General features: G+C 44.8%; 1 protein-coding gene across 4 annotated transcripts in view; it reads right to left on the bottom strand.

Moving 5' to 3' along the window:
* Positions 1-17,047, bottom strand: part of LOC137465210 (lipoxygenase homology domain-containing protein 1-like) — an 80,172-nt gene that overhangs the window by 1,469 nt on the left and 61,656 nt on the right. For all 4 annotated transcript variants that reach the window (XM_068177077.1, XM_068177076.1, XM_068177078.1 and 1 more), the window contains 4 exons: positions 16,688-16,873; positions 5,151-5,321; positions 3,898-4,036; positions 2,222-2,383 (listed from right to left, as the gene is read on the bottom strand). In XM_068177077.1, the coding sequence (XP_068033178.1) occupies positions 2,222-2,383; positions 3,898-4,036; positions 5,151-5,321; positions 16,688-16,873 (658 nt within the window). The remainder of the gene's footprint in view (positions 1-2,221; positions 2,384-3,897; positions 4,037-5,150; positions 5,322-16,687; positions 16,874-17,047) is intronic.

Below are 17,047 nucleotides of genomic sequence, written 5' to 3'. Positions count from 1 at the left end.
AGAGCCACGATGGAACTTTGCAACTGGAAAAATCTGACCTCTCCCCACACAGCTACAGACACACTGCACGTGGGAAGGATCTGTGTGGCTCTTGTCACCTCTTCAGCCTGTGCAATGGCATGACCAGTTTTCAGACAAGCAGTCAGACCCAGAGCTAAAGCAGGAAAAAGGCGTAAAAAAAGGGAACGGGAAAGATGGAGGAGGTTTAAATCTCCCCTTTCCTTTCTAGATCACCCGTCTCATCCTTAGCAGGGAACAAAAAGAGTGGGAACACAGTAATGACAGGTACCAGATGCCAACTGCCCCTGTCTCTGCAGTGCTGTCTCTGGTGATGTGCAGGGAACACGGAGCACATCCATAAATTGCCTCGTAGCTGGCACTCAGCCAGGGGCTGGAGCACTCCGTTTTTAATGATGTATTTCTTTTCCAGTGATGCAGATCAGTTCCAAATGAGCTTTTCCCCCTTCCCCCACCTTCACTGAACTGCAGCAGGTCCTCCTGAATGGAGTGTGGCTGGATTGCAGTGCGTGTGTGTGTGTAAAATAAACACCTGGAGGAAGGGTTACTGTGACTCCAGCTGTATGCTGTTTCTGAAGCACTTCCTATATGTAAATGCAACACCTATACTCTGGGCATTTTCTGCAGACAAAGTGAAGGACTTATTCCCTGGAAAGAGGCTTTGTAGATTAGAAATTCCCGGGGGGAAAAAATTTTAGGCTCAGGGGCAGAAAAACTGCATGAGGATGGAGAGGATGCCCAGTGCTGCAGATTGATTTCCTCAGCTGTGTAATATCTCATGGTCTGGAAGTAAAATGGTGCATGCCAATCTTCACAAGAGACAAAAAGAAAAAAAAAATTACCTTTGCAGCCCTGGAATGTGCAAGGAAAATGTTTAACTACTATATTTTTACATACTAAGAAAGGAAAAATCCCAGTATAATTCAAAAGTATTGCTGCAACAATCTGGTAGCTCTTTAATTTTGGTCTTTGGCTTGTCTGGGTAGGGTTTTTGATATTTGGGATGGGTAATACCTTAAGTGAGAACTTGTTCTCTTGGTGCAAGCTCTCCAGTTGCTTGTTTGCACAGAGAACACCACTGTAAAGTGCTGCATCTTCAGAGCTGGAGCCCTGCTCCAGTGCAAGGACAGACTGCAGGCTTTACCTGCACCTTCTGGCTGCCCTCTTTAATTTAAAACCATCTTTAAAAAGTGGGATTTTATGAGAAAACCTTTGGCCCCTTCACAGCACACTGTCCCAGCAGTTTCAGCATGCTCCCAATGAATTCAGTGCACGGATCTGATTGCACAGCTGGACTTGGAGGGTTCCAGGCTTTTCCCCACCAGGAGGAAAGAGCATGTTTTAGTATGCAATTGACTGAGTTTTCATTCAGCAAATATTATTAAGGCTCTTCAGTTGGCTGATTAATTTGCTAGGAGAGACTCTTAGCTTCTAAAAAAAATAAAAAAAAAAACCACCACCACTTCAAGGATTTCTTCTTAAACACTCAATTGTCTCAGCTGGACAAACTCCTTGTAGTTAAATTCTTTAGCAGCAGCAATGGAAATATCGTGGAGAAGAATTCCACAATTAATGTTATGGATTGTTTTATTGAAGTGCAGTTTGTTCTGCAAATGGGCGATCTCCTCTGTTCCTGCACAGTCCTTGTGGAATCTGCTTCCCTTCCAAAGATGGGACTCAGATCAAAAGTGTGCATGACCTGACCATGCTCAGGGCTCTTCAGGTATGGTTGAGCTGCATGACTGCAACCTTTCCAGTCATGTGTGGCCTTTTGGGCCAGACCAGAAGGATCTCTTATCCAAACTGGTCTGAATCAGAGGCTCAGCCTTTGTCTTACTCTCGTTTCCAGGAAACCTTTCACACGACTTACTTAAAGACCAGTCTGTGCAGAGTATCCTAAAAACTCCTTGAATTGCAGCCACTCTGGTTATTTTCCATAAGGTGAGACATCAGTTCATCCTGGCCGTGAGATTCACCCCAGATAGCTTGTTTATAAAGTTGCCTGCACATGCAAATACCCTCTCTAACAACTCAGAAATTGTGCAGGTAAGTCAGACAAGGACATTCTGGATCTGACACACCAAACTGCATAGCAAAAAACAAGACTTTTTGTTATTTCCTAAACCTGAAATGCTTCAGGAGGATGTGTGCAGAGCTGCTCAGCTCCCCCAGGGCAGCTCCTTGCAGATGAGAAGGCACTTACTTGTTGCAAAGCTCCATCTCTGTCACAGTAATCTCCTGGACATGCCAGAAGACATCAGCTTTTGCAGATGACTTCTTCCCATCTTTTGGGCAGTGACCAACACAGATGGCTGCAATATCACCAACGTTCTTTGAAGAAAACTGGAATGTGTCAGTTGCTCCCCTACAGGAAACAGGGAGCAGTTTCAGCATCCTGGAGGCTGCCAGTGACTTGCTTCATATGGACATTAAGTAATTTGCACATGGCAATGGAAGATAGAAGATAAGCCTTCATTTACAGTCATTTGATTTAACCTACAATCATTCAACACAAAGTATAATTTCCATATTTAAATTTAGTGTTTTCTCTGATTAGGGGTGACATTTTAAATTGTTGCCACTAGGACTTTCTAGGATAAACTTGAGCTGTTCCACATACAAAATCAATTTGCATCATTATAGATAAAGCTAAAGAATGACTAATTTCCCCTCCAGCACTTATTCATTCATTCTTGACAGATACTGTATCTGTTACACATCTACCCACCATAGCTGTGTTAAATTTGCTAGTTGAGCCACCCTTCCTGAAGCTCAAATTGGAAATAGCTCAGAGGAGCAATTAAATCACAGAATCTCAGAATGGTTTGGGTTGGAAAGGACCCTAAAGATCATCTAATTCCAAACTCCTGCCATGGGGAGGCCTGATAGGTTTCTGTCAAAGTGTTGACTGGATCCCTGTTGTGTTCCCTGAGTATCTGTTGGGTTTATTTCCTTGGACTGGCCCTTGGTTCTTCCAAGGACAGACTGTGCTTAGTGAAGAGTGGTGTCTAACTCCTCCATAGCCACCATCAGCTCCAGAAGCTCCTCCTGATCTTTCATATTTCTTGTGATGTCTCAGAAGTCATATTGTGTTCCACATAAACCAGAGTTTCACTTTCTTTTACCAGAAAAAACCTTTCCTCCCTGCAAAGCAAGAGAACATCAGCAGTGCCCGTGACTTTGGCGAGGTCCCCATCTCCTAAGGGTGTGCCATGTCCTTAAACAAGCAGAAAACCCTGCTCACACCTGGAGCACTTTGGCCCCACGTGGGAGGAGGAATATGCCCCATGTTCCATGGATGTACCTCCAGCAGGAGGCTGATTCCTGCCTTTCCTCACACGACAGTGATCTCGCAGCCTTAGCCCCCAGATCTGTCTGCAAAGTCAAATCTGAGCAGCTCTGACAACATCTAGCCTCCAACTATTATTTTCTCTCTGATTCTCACTCCCAGTGAGATGCTGTAAAAGGAACTAAAACCACCTCCAGCTTCCTTCTGCTCCTCCCAGCTCAAAAACCACACAGCCTCCCTGGGGGCTTGCCAGGAGCCTCTTTGTATGTACGGATACAAAAGGACACACACACAAGTGCAACATCTAAATTTCCTTTTGATAGATATTGTTATATTTGTCAAAAGGAAATGTAGATGTTATTGAAAATATTAAATATTTTCTTGCTGTTCTAAAACCTAGTCTGTGACTGCCCACCAGAAAGTCGTTTGATATCTTCCTGTAATCCAAGTGGGAAGCCATCAAGTTTTTCTGGAAGGGGGATGAGAAGCAGCATGGCACAAACACAGCTCCCTATGGCAAGAAGAGGTGGCATTGGTGGAGGACACACAACGGGTGGGGAGTTCCTCTGGCTCACCATCCTGTTTACTACCTTTCAAATCTCCTTTTCTTGGAAGAGTTTTCCATGAGGAATTCCTTTGAGCGGCCCATCTTCCCTTCCAGGATGATCCAGATGTTTTCCTTTGTATCTGCATCCTCTCTGTCGCTGGTTACTGTGACAATCTCATAGGCTTTAAAGCATAATTAACATGCACGTTAATCAGAAAAGGAAGAGCAGATAGCCTGCAGGATCTCATCATTTGGCTGTCACTTTTCTTAAAAACCCCTTTCCTAATATTTATCACAGCCCACAAGACAGCAAGCATTTGCAAAATAAGTGTGGAAAGACACTGAAATCTGTGAGACTTTTGACTTCTAAGTGGTTTGGGAGAGAATACATGAAAAATACGAGTCCTGTTCAATTGGGTAGCAAGAATAGATGGAGTTATTCTTAGAATCATAGAATATTCTGTGTTGGAGGGTTGGAGGGACCCACAAGGATAAATAACGTCCCTCTTGAACAAGCTGTGTTCAGGTATTTTTTTTATTTATTTATTTTTTTTTTTAATTTATGCCACTGTTTCTAGCAGAGTGAGGGTGTCCATGTACCCAACAAGATGTGCTCAGATGCTGAGGTGGCCTGTAAGTACCCAAAATGGCCCTCACAAGGCTGATTATTTTTCAGGGGCAGAGCACAATCACAGTGAAGTGATTAATGTCCCCCTAGGATTCCCCTGAAGAAGAGCACTGGCACAGTAGCTCTTGAGATGGACTCTGCATATCCTCAGTGTGGTTAAGTAACTCTTGTCAGCTGAGTCACCCACCACATCAGACAGCAGTGTAATTACCTTGGCCCCAGTGGGATTACCCAGAGCAAATCCAGGGCCATGGGCTGTTAAGCTCAGCTTTTATGTTCAGCTGGGACATTTAAGCTCATAGCCCAGAACCAGTTAAGGAGGAAGCTGGAGCAATGTTACTTACCAAGCTTTAAGGTCTGAACTTATTTTCCACCTCAAAGCCTCAAGCACTTTACTTCTAATGAGATCATATCCATGTGTTCTCATGGCTTACTGATGGACTGAACCACTGCAGATGGGCTCCTCTTTGGTTTTAACCCAGAACGAGATCTTTTTCTTCCTCACAAATCCCTTTTCATTTCTTTCTTATCCCAGAACTGCACTGTTGAACTGACATGTACATGAAATAACCCCTAAAGCCTGCATGGGAGCCTCCAGCTTGCAGGAGATGTGGTCCTACGACCTCTGAGGTCCCTCAGAAAACGGCACAAGAGCATTCCAAACTCACCAGTCCGTTCCTTCAGCTCCAGGATGTCATTATTGGCACAGGCCAGCTCCCTGATGAGCTGCCCATCGTCTTCACCTTTAGCCAGCCAGCGATCACACTGGAAGCGAAATGTCTTGTCCATGGCAGAATCCATCACATCAATATATTCCAAGTGCCAGCCTGGGGCAATTCCTGGTAAAACAACAGAAATAAAAAAGGTCTGGATGTTTGCACATAGGAGGGGAGGTACCTTTCCTTGGTAGTTCCACGTTTTTGTCATAAATCCTGGAATCAAGGGTTGGTTCAGGTTGGAAGGGACCTTTGAAGGTCAGCTCTCCTGCCATGGGCAGGGACACCTCCCACTATCCCAGGTTGGTCCGAGCCCTGTCCAACCTGGCCTTGGACATTTCCAGGCATGGGGCAGCCATGGCTTTTCTGGGCAATCTGTGCCAGAGCCTCCCCACCCTCATTGTAAACAATTTATTCCTTTATATATCTAATCGAAATTGACACTCTTCTAGTTTTAAACCACCCCCACTGCCCAGTTGCAGCAGGTCCTGCTAAAACGTTTGTCCTCATCTTTTTTAAAAGCACTAAGGCAGGGGCTCTCTCCTCTTTGGATTTGAAGTCAGAATATAAAGTACAACTTCCTCCATCAGCCCTGCCAGCCAGCACGTGCAAGGAAACTTCCCATCCTTGCCAAGGGACGAGGGCAAATTAATGAGTGCTGGGACTGGATGTGAAAACAGGATGGAGTAAAGTGATGGATGTTCCAGCATGGATGATCAAATCACTTTACATTTCCCTTGGGGACTTCTGAGGAGCCACAGCACCTTTTTAGCTTGCTACTTCATTTGTTCAGGTTTGTTTTTTTCCCCATTGGAAAAGCAACTTTGAAACGAAGAAAACAGCATTTGAGAATATTTTCCTGATTTCTTTGTTAAAATCACAGGAACAATCGTTGACTTTGGTGGGTTTCTGACAGTTTTACTTTCAAGTCCTGGTATTAGTCAAAAAAAAAAAAAAAGGTTATGTTCATGTTGAGACATATCTGCTCACTTATTATGTACATCCTGGAGAGATTAAACTGTCTCGCTCTTCCAGGAATTCACTGCCGCGTGCCGAATTCCTACATTTGCAAAAATTAATCCTCATTATCCTTGAATAGAAAATGATGACACATTTTTGAGTTATGTCAACAAGTCGCCCTTCTCCTGTGGACTGTGAGCCTCCACACCATGTGCTGGCAGTTCTTTACCAGCCTCACAGTTTTGTGCTTTGGTTTCCTGAACTTTCGCCAAGTTAGGAAATTAAACTGTGCACTATGCAGCGCAAACCTCAACCAACACCACCGTTCCCCCCTTAAATTTCAGGGGCACAGAACTGCAAAGTCATTGTGCCTGGAAGGTTCATCTGTAGAACATCTTGCTTAGGGCAAACTCAGCTAAAGCAGGTTCCTGAGGGCCAGGTGTGGCCAGGTTTTTAATATCTCCAAGGATAAAGATTCCGCAACCTCTCTGGGTGGCCTGGGCCAGAGTCTGATTTCCCATGCAGAGAAAAAAAAAATAAATTCTTATTTTAAATGGAATTTACTGTATTTCAGTTTGAGCCCATTCATTCTTGTCCTGTCACTGGACACTGGTGAGAAGAGTTTGGTTCCATCTGCTTTAATTTTACAGTTTGCCCAGACAGGCTGTGGCTGCCCCTGGATCCCTGGAAGTGTTCAAGGCCAGGTTGGATTGGGCTTGGAGCAACCTGGGATAGTGGAAGGTGTTCCTGCTCATGGCAGGGAGTTGGAATACAATTGTCTTTAAGGTCTCTTTCAACTGAAACCATTCTGTGATTCTACAATTTTGCGAAGTTTTCCACTGTGATTTAAGTGGAGCAACTTGCTCTTTGGGGCTGTTTTGGAAATTTATTCTACACATGTTGGCAGTGTCGGCTGTTAATCTTTTGGTAGGATCTTTTCCATTTAAGTTCAATGAACATCTCTGCAGGATATCCAGGAGGCTGCTCTGCTTCCATCAAAACTTTAGTGACAACAGTACAGCATGAAAGAAAGAAAACATGCCTTCCTTCTGCAGTGAGAGATGTCAGTGCCTGCAGACCAGGATGGAATAAATTTTTGATCTCAGCCTGGCTGCCAGCAGCAAACAGGATGATGGGGTCAGGATCAGTGCCGAGCAGCACTACCAGTACTCTCTGGGAGAGATGCCCTCCTCTCTCTTCTCCAGCCTGGTGCCAGCAGCCACACTCACCAAGGAGCTACAACAAAATCCTGCTTTTTATCAGAGGCAGAGATGGGACAGACCTGGATTTTCTGCAGATGTTGGAGCTGAGGACAAAGCCAGATCCTCCCCACAACGATGCTTTTATCAGCTCTGGGCGATTTAAAGAGCAAGTGCTGAGCTCTGTCAGGGATCAGCACTGAAAAGCAAATGCCAACACGGTGTCCCTTACAGTACACGGGTACATAAATCAAGGAGCTGGATAGATAGTCTTAGAAAAATGGTACAACTTCCCCAAAACATCCTCCTTTCTGCTTTAAATAAAAACATTTCTCTTCCCTCTCACTAGAATATGCCTTCTCTCATTTTCATTCCTGATTGTTAGTGACTTAGATTATGACACCTGTATTTGGATCCCTAAATACTTTTCATTTCTAGGAGAAATAGCTCACCCCATATGAAAGCTGTACTAGATACGTCCAAAGCAGCATATATCCCCACCCTGTCCATGTCCCGTGGTGCCAGGAGTGGTGTCACATCAAGGGTTTCATTGCCACAGCATTAAACACCATTTAAAAGCTGATGTGGAAATGGAAGGGTTGGTTCATGTCTGAAAAACACATCCTGCTCTACTGGAAAAGGTATTGCTTTTTCTTTTGTTTCAGACTGGGAAAATATTTATAAAATTCCTCTTTGCATTGGTATGGAAAAGAAAATAAAAGGCCAGTGATGCACAGAGTCTAAATCTGAGACTTTCCCTCTACTGGGCTGGCTCTGTGTGCTGGGCATCACGTCAGCAGAAGGAGAACAAATCTTGTTTGCAGAACTGCTTTCCAGGTCATGAAATCCTGGTTTCAGGCTATTATCCCATTTACCCCTTGTGTTCCTCTGTGTTCTTTTGCAACGGGCTCAGAGACTCTACAGCACCTAAGCAATGATAGGAAAGGAAACTCCTACCCCAGTCACCAAATCTACAGCATAAACAAAAGAGGAAGAGGAGCAAGAAAGGTGATGTGAATATAGGAGGGTGAAAGGACTTTCCCAAATCCTGACCACTGCTCACACAGCCTGGCTGCAAGGAGAAACTGAAGGATCTCTGCAGCAATGGCCCATCAGTCTTTCCCCTGTACACTGTCCCTGATTCTGATCCACTGTGAGAGCCAGAGCTGTTCCATCACTCAGCTTTGGGTGATTGCAGAAAAAACAGAGCAGACCTGCTTGTGTCCTGTTGGCGCGTCAAGCAACAGTATCCGGAAAACAAGGGCTCAGGAAAACATCAGCTGCACAAATTTCTGCCCAGTACAAACCAGGGCCACTACATTTGCCTCCATTAATGCTTTGGAGCAGAAGGGAAGAAATAGCATGTATCTGAGTAGTTCCTGCCCAATTATTCACCCCTTGGTCTTTAAAATAATTTGTCAAGCACTGTGCCTTTGTGAAAGGTCCCCTACCACCAAAACAAGTGTTCAACATTTGTAACAAAAGGTATTTCACCCCAGGCCTCGTTTTGCTGCCATTGAAATCCCCAGCAACAAACCTGCCGTAATAAAACCCATGGCAGTGCCACATAGGCTCCTTAATGGTCTGCAGCTGGAAGTGACATTTTCAATAGCATGCAAAACATTTCAAATGTAATTAGAGGAAGAGAAGAGCTTTGGGGAAAAAAGAATCACTTTGCTTGCTTGACTCTGTATAATTTAGTGTGATCTAGGGAAATATATTCTGTTCCCCAAATGTCCTTATCCAAAAAAGCAGTTATTTATCTCATTTATCCTCTTTCATAAAAGGATCCAAGCTGGGCACTAGGGGATTCTGGGCAAGGACCACCTGAAAGGACTTTCTTTCCTTTAACTCAGGTGATGCTGGAAGTCTGTGCTTTCCTGACATTGGACAGGTTGGATTGTAATCTCCTTGTCACCCGTTTCTGCAGTGATTAGCACAATTGAGCTTGACTGTAGAAGCATAGATGGAACACAGATAATAACATTACTGTTTCATTTAACTAAAACCCCAGCCTGCAGCACCAGAAGCTTCCTTTGCCTCTCTCAGGAACAGCCACGACTTGGCTGTACTCACCCCTAGAATATTAAGCCATTCTGACACCTGCAGGAACATGGGAAGATGAGAGAAAAAAACAGGGTGAAAAAAGTGTGGTGGGTTCACTGCTCACCAGGCACCTGGTCCATAGCCTTGCTTTAGTGAATCTTAACTATTCCTGGCAAATAAAGAGCTGGTGGGATCAAATCTGCTGTCAGAACCACATCCGTGCTTGGATACACACACGTCCTTGGGAGTCTCCACATTTTCCAGCCATGTTCAATGACTGTCTTCTCTACCCCTTAACTTTCTGTAGCATATCTCTTCTGGTTTGGTTTGGAAGCAGCTGATATCTTATGAAGGATAATAATAGTCATTACTGGTGCTTATGTTTCCACAGGAGTAAAAAATCCCTCCTGCTAGGGACATTGACTGCTCAAGGGCCAGTGAAGAATTGCTGCTGCCAAGCCATTCAAAACCACCAGCCAGCACTCCTCAGCCCCTTAACTGCATTTTTTATTTACTTATTTTAAAAAAATTTCACGTTTTCTGAAACATGAAGTAACGACCATAGCACAGGCAGCTCACCAGCCTTGCATCCTCTGACATTTTTTGTCCCCTGCCTGGTTAGGTGAGCATTCATCCCTAAACCCCACCTCATGAAGCATCACCCAGAAAGTGGTGGGAGTTCTGATAGCGGCTTCAAATCGCTAGAAATGGAGCGTTAATTGTGAGGTGCTAAAATCATAGCATCTAGCTGTGCACCAGTACATATCAAAACACTCTAAGAAGGTGAATAATTTTTATCCCTAATCTACATAATTGAAAATGAGGTACAGGGATGCCATTTACGCAAGGTCATTCAACAAGCCAGTGGCAGAATAAAAATAGATTCATTTTGTATATCTCTCATTTAGGATCATGTTAGCTCACACCACAACATTTCTCATCAGGGCAGACAGGCAATGCAAAAAACCTCTCACAATCTTTGAGAAAGCAGAAGATTAACACTTGGGATAGTTTTAGAAAGTATGTGCCCTGCGCCCCCTCTCCCCTAGTGTCTCAGCAACTTGTTCAGAATTCAGGATTTGACTCAGGTCAAAACCACCCATAAATTACCCTCAGACACACCCCACTCCTCCAGCCCTCATATCTTACAGATGAACTACTCCTGTGCAAAAACACTTAACAACTCAGACTGGAGATGGAACAATTTCTCAGATTATATTCTTGTGATTGAAGGAAATTTTGTATTATATAGAGGGATACTTGAAGCAAAAGCTTTTAACATGGATGCAGGATAATTTGTCCCCAAGAGAAGCAAAGGAGGCCTGTAGAAAAGAGAAGCTTTTAGAGAAATGATAATTCTAAGGCTACATCTATCCTTTTGGGCTCCTTCTGAAAGATTCTGCAATTTATGAGATTGGAAAGGAATGAATGCACAAGGTCAACACCAAAGTCTTTGTGTTCTCTGTGGGTCTATTATTTTAATTCCTTTCATCTTTTTTTCTGCTTCATGTCACTGGACTGTGATACCTTGGCAGTATCTCTTGGTTAAGCTGTAACACCTGTAGCACAATTTTCACAGAATCATGGAATGGTTTGGGATGGATGGGAGATTAAAACTCGTCCTATTCCACCCCTGCCATGGGCAGGGACACCTTCCACTATCTAAGGATGCTCCAAGCCCTGTCCAACCTGACCTTTGACACTTCCATGGGCAAGGCAGCCACAGTTCCTCTGTGCCAGGGCCTCATAATCCTCACAGGGGTGAAATCTGCATCTTTGTGACAACACTGTTGGGCAAAAAAAACTGGCATTGAAAAGAAGGAAGGTGCAAGGCATATGAGAGGGGGCTCTGTGGGTCAGTGCTGGGCTCTCCCAAGGTGCTGAGGCCAGATTTGGACAATTTGAAGGACTAATCAGCTATGGCACAGTTGCTGGCATGCTGCAGGTCTGCAGATTGCACCTCCAGTTGAGCCCAGTCTGAGCTGCAGACTTCCATGCATGCTGAAAGATGTGCAGGAGTTGGCACTGTCTTCCTCTGTACTGAGCCACCAACAAGACAGAGAGTGTGATGGACTCTCCCCTCCTTGGGCAGTTTTACACATTTATTTCTCGTCCTCTCACTTTTTATTTACAGCAGGAACTCTTCAACAAATCTGCCCTGAGGATCAGCAGAGTTTATGAGGCAACAGTCCAGAGCTGAGAGGGAAGGCTTAGAAAAGCCCTTCTCAGGCCTGATAGCTGAGTAAATCCTTTAAAAAGGGCTAGAAAAGGACAGTACTTTAGGTTTCTTTAAAAAATAATTTATGGTATACAAGTGCCCCAAAGGCTTGGAACCATGTCCATGAATTGCAGAAACAGACCTCTGGAATGGCTGTGTGCTGTGAGTTCAAGGCCTGGGCAGTTGAACATCAGAGTCAAGACACTGCTCTTGGAAAAGGTAGTTCCTTCGGAGAAAGAAAAGGAAAACCAAGGGTATATAAACTGTTTTGACTCGAGTTCAAATAAAAAAGAATAAGATACCTTCTCTTTTGGAAGAGCCACCCAAAAGGAGTCACTGGGGCAGTCAGGGTATTTAAAACTCAGCTAGACAATGTCAGAGCAGTTGGTGAGAGAAAGGCCTTGTTAAGGCAAAGAAGAAGTTTGGCTCCATGACCTTGTTATTAACTTTTGTCTTTGCTCCTACAACACAGAAAAGTCTGGTTTATCCATAATTAGGCTCTTCCTGGCTCCCCTTGGTTGATGGCAACTGAGATAATCAAGAATCTGAAATTAATTACTTTAGACAGACTGCTTATCACCTGGGTTCAAATCTACTCAGGCAGATGAAGGAGCTAAATCCAGATTTTCCATACTTTCTTGTTTCATGGAGAAAAAGGCAGCAGCAATCCAAAAACAAACAAACAAACAACAACAAAAAACCCCAACAAACACCCAAAAAACCCACCACATAAAAAAGGAGGAAAACTAGCCTTTAGTTCTGTTACTGAGATACTGAGAAACTTTCAGTCATTCTTCCAGAATGGGGCTTTAGTCCTTATAGCAGACTAAAAAAAAAAACAATAAAAAAATGAGGCCTATATTTAGAAAGCTAGCATTTCTACAGACCTACAGATACTGATCTTGCATAAATGTAGAAGTAAATTAACTGAGATATGAGAAAATACATAGTGCCTATCTGAGATCAGGAGATGAGGAGTCTGGAAGTGATTAAATTTGCTCAGGGAGTCTAAATATATTAGGTTGAACATCAGTATCTCGAAGTAAACAGGGGTAAGATAAAAAGACATGGAGCAAAATTAAAACTAAATTTCATTCACATCACTTTGCTGTTACCAGAATCTCAGTGGTGAACTCTAAACATCTAAAAAAATCAGGAATAAGTTCCTTGAAATTGCAGTTGTGAAGTCTTTAAACTGCCTGTTTTCAAATGAGCAACAACTTCCTCCCTAATCATTTTTACTGAAGTTAGAGAAATTAGATGGGGGCTTCATTCCTCCTTTATGTCTCATACAGAGATGTCACTCAGCAGTTTTTGTGGGGAAAATGGCATTTAAAAAGCATTAAAGTGGGACCATAAAACTGGCGTGCTTTTCCAGAGGATGAAAACATGGTCTTTGCAATTTAAAGACCTCCTGAAAGGTTTGCCATGGCAATTACTGTGTCTTCAACTCTGAACACCCCACTGCAGTCAAATTTCAGTGAAAGGATAAAAAAAACTGGGATAAGAACTGGGAGCAAAGCCACTGCAGCAAGGCTGCACCAAGGGAGAAGGATGCTGAGCTGCGGTGCATGGCACAGTGAACACAATGGGCAAGGCATTTAAATGTATTTTATCCTGAAATACAGGAAGGCAGTTGGCATCCTGATATGACAAGGAAAAGGAAGCATTTTGATGGTAGTATTTCTTCTAACTAACCCTGATGTGGCATCTAATGTGGTGTTGTCATTGGCCCCAAATATCAGGAGGATGTGGAGCTGCTGGAGCCAGCCCAGAGGAGGCCACGGAGCTGCTGCCAGGGCTGGAGCCCCTCTGCTCTGGAGCCAGCCTGGCACAGCTGGGGCTGTGCAGCTGCACAAGAGAAGGCTCCAGGGAGAGCTCAGAGCCCCTGCCAGGGCCTCAAGGGGCTCCAGGAGAGCTGCAGAGGGACTGGGGACAAGGCATGCAGGGACAGCACACAGGCAGTGGCTGCCACTGCCAGAGGGCAGGCACAGATGGGATATTGGGAACCAGGAATTGCTGGCTGGGAGGGTGGGCAGGCCCTGGCACAGGGTGCCCAGAGCAGCTGTGGCTGACCCTGGATCCCTGGAAGTGTCCAAGGCCAGGTTGGACAGGGCTTGGAGCACCCTGGGCTAGTGGAAGGTGTCCCTGCCCATGGCAGGGGAGTGGAATGAGATGAGCCTTAAGGTCTCTTCAATCCCAAACCATTCTGTGATTCTGTGATTGAGACCGATAATTTAGAAGATCAGGAAAAGAACACCAAGCCTGCTCCATGTATTCAGGACTCAAGGAGCAATGGGGTAGGCCAGTGTGAGGCCACACCTTCCAGAGGCCATTGGTAGAGAACCATTTAGTCCAAGAAAGCCAGAAAAAAGGTAAGGAAAGAATCGTCAACATCTGAAGCCTCAGAGTAGCAGTAAATACAAACACATTTTTATTTAATACCCAAAGTCCCTCACGCATCTGACAAAAAACATACTTGACTTCTGACCCTACTACTCATTTAAAAGAAATAGAGCCAGGAATTTCTAGGCAGTGCCACAGCTAATTTATATAAATTATATCTAGGGAGCAGGCATATATTCAAAGGATAGCTATATCCTGGATCTCAGCAGTAATAAATACTCTACCCACCCAACAAACTGTCATGCTGAGTTGTGTGAAGTTTCAGATAGGAGATGCCTTTCACATGACTAATGCAAGAACAATGTAGACAACATATGTTATGATTTAAACAACAGTTTTCTTTCTTTCTGTGGGGAAAAGCAAGAGCATTTTTGCTGAACAAAACCTGAGCATGGTGTTTGTCCAAGGCTTAAATTAACCCTGCTGTCGGACAGGTCTGGTAAGGACTAGTATTTATAAGAGGAAAGCAGTGTTATGAGGAAACAAGGAAAGAGAATATGAGATGGCCATGTGTATTTATATACATTTTTCAGGTTCTAGACACCCAGCTTAGTATTTTAGCTGACTTGTGGTGGCTATCTGGGTACATGTTCTTAGCCCAGAGCAAATTTGAACTAATTGAGCCTATTTACTGCTTAGCCTAAGGCTAAACTCTGTTACCTCCCTTTGCCACCAACCAGCTGCACACAGCCAGCAATTACCACCTTGTGTCAGCAGGATCATCAGTGGCACTGAGCAGCTGAACCGTGATAACTTGTGCAAGAAGGGAAAGGCAGAAAACCCCTCCTGGATTAACAGGATTTTCTTGTCACGCAGCAGGCAGCAGACTTGTGGGACTCACTGCCACAGGATGTGTGGGTGCCAATGTCTCCTGGAGGGCCTGGGCAAGAACTGGAATGAGAAAATTCACTGGAAATTATTTAATGGACAAAAATGATATCCAGTTCAGGAAATGCCCTGAGCTATTCATCATGCAAAATGGAGAGGGTTGTGAAAAGATTACACATGCTCGTTCAGCCTGTCCTCCTCCTCAGGCATCCAGTGATGCTGCTGTTGGAAGGAGCTGCTGGGCTCTCAGACCCTCGATCTGATCCAGTTCCCACCTTCCTGCATCCCAATGTGTCCATGTGCCTGAGCCCTAAGGACCAATTTCATCCTGTTGGCACGGCCAGTCACCAGCGAGCCATGATGCCACTTGAGGAAAAAGTTCTTGTAGCACACATTCTAGCTGGTGATAGGTTTGAAAGCAAATCTGCAAGTCCATGTTGATTTCTTGATGCTATCAGAAGGATGTCTGAACTACTCTTGGAACAATCAAAAAGCCTGCTTATTGAGCTAAAACTCTCATTCAATAGCCCTTTCCATATCTACATCTAAACTGCAGATCTAAGGAATTAGTGTTTTGGCAAAGTAATCAGGTGAAAGCAGCTCCCTTACTGCATTCAGCACCAGCTATATAACATGATATTATAGAATTTAATCAACTAAATTGTGCTGTGATAGGGGAGTGATAAATATGAGCTCAGAGCTTTCAGTGTCTGGGAATAAACAATCATGTTAGGTGGATGTATCTCCCATATTTCACTGCAGACAGAGGCTACCATTAGATGCGTTTTTTTCTCCCTCTCAAAGACTTTCCAATGGGAAAGTCTAATCCAAAGATAGAATCTTTTATTACTAGAGCGTGACATGCAGCCTTTCCTATCTGCCACAGCTTCGAGTAGTTGAGAGGATGGTGGCCAGGTCAGATCAATACTGGCATGAAACCCGTCTCAACCATAAACCAGCTGCCTCAGTACAACCAGGTAATGACCAGGTAGTCCCTTTGCCATTCCTCCCCAGATTGTGATAAATATTGCTGCCAAACAGCTTTATTAATTGTGGCTCAGGTGTGAGCCTGTGTGAGCTTCACCTTTGGGCTGCAGCAAGGGCTGGCCACCAGTGAGCAAGCCATTGCTAATGCAGTATAATCTCTTTTTCATGAAGATGGGATGGGATGTCACCACAGCAATGTTAGTGATGCACTTGTTACAAGATACCACTTGGTGCCTGAATGACAACACAAATGACTGTGACAGTCGAACTGAGCTCTGCTCTGCTGTTTGTGACACCAGTCAGGGTGTCCAGCAGCAGGGAAGTGTCAGAACCTCTCTCAGCAGCACGCTGCATGCTCACCGGCTGATGCAATAATCTTAATAAAGCCAGACACAGATCTTTATTTCTCTCTTCCATGGCTCGCTGTGTTATGCCAGGCTGCATTTCCCCGCGTGTCGGTGACAGGCTGGGAACATTAAATTGCTCTGGGAGGGCCATGCTGGCCTGTGTGAGAGGTATGGATGGAGTCAGTGTGTTGGGACAACAGCCTGGGTGGCTTTGCTCTGGGGGAGGCATCGCTGTTGCTGCAGAGGTGGCTGTAAGCTCAGACTGAAGCTGGGGACCTGCTGCAGCAGATGTTGCACCAGCAGCCAGGGAGAGGGTCACCTGCATGAAGGGCGTGTGTCTAGACAGGGAAGCTAGGACACAGGGCCTGGGTAGAATCCAGGTAATTTTCCCAGCCTGAAGCAGAGCTGGGGACTCTGCCTTCAGCCTGCCTTGTGTCTGTGTGTTTCCTCAAGTGAAAACATCCCAAACTCTCCTACCACCCCTGTTGCTGCCCTGACCTTTGTTGTCGTGCCAGATCCGCACTTTGCAGAGGTCTCCCAGGCTCAGCATTTCAGAGAAGCTGAATTCATCCATCTGGTTCCTCTCGAACTTGTTAGACTTGTTGGACTCCTTCAGAGGCAGGGTGCCGCTGTCCCCATACTCCCCAAACAGGATCAAGGACACGTTGGCATCGGTGCCTGCTCCTGGAAGGAGAGAGCAGAGAAAAATGCCATGGGTTACCCTGCCACCTTGGGCTGACTCCCAACCCCTCCCAGGCAGCACAGGGAGGCAGCAAAAGCAGGCTGGAAGAGGCTGCAGGGGTGCTCATGTTTCTCTGGGCACTGCCAAGACATTTCAGTGGATTCGTGCAGGATCCT

Source organism: Anomalospiza imberbis, chromosome Z, assembly GCF_031753505.1.
Source record: "Anomalospiza imberbis isolate Cuckoo-Finch-1a 21T00152 chromosome Z, ASM3175350v1, whole genome shotgun sequence".
Taxonomy (NCBI): domain Eukaryota; kingdom Metazoa; phylum Chordata; class Aves; order Passeriformes; family Viduidae; genus Anomalospiza; species Anomalospiza imberbis.
The sequence above is the reverse complement of the archived record's forward strand: the minus strand, read 5'-3'. Positions and strand labels throughout refer to the sequence as shown.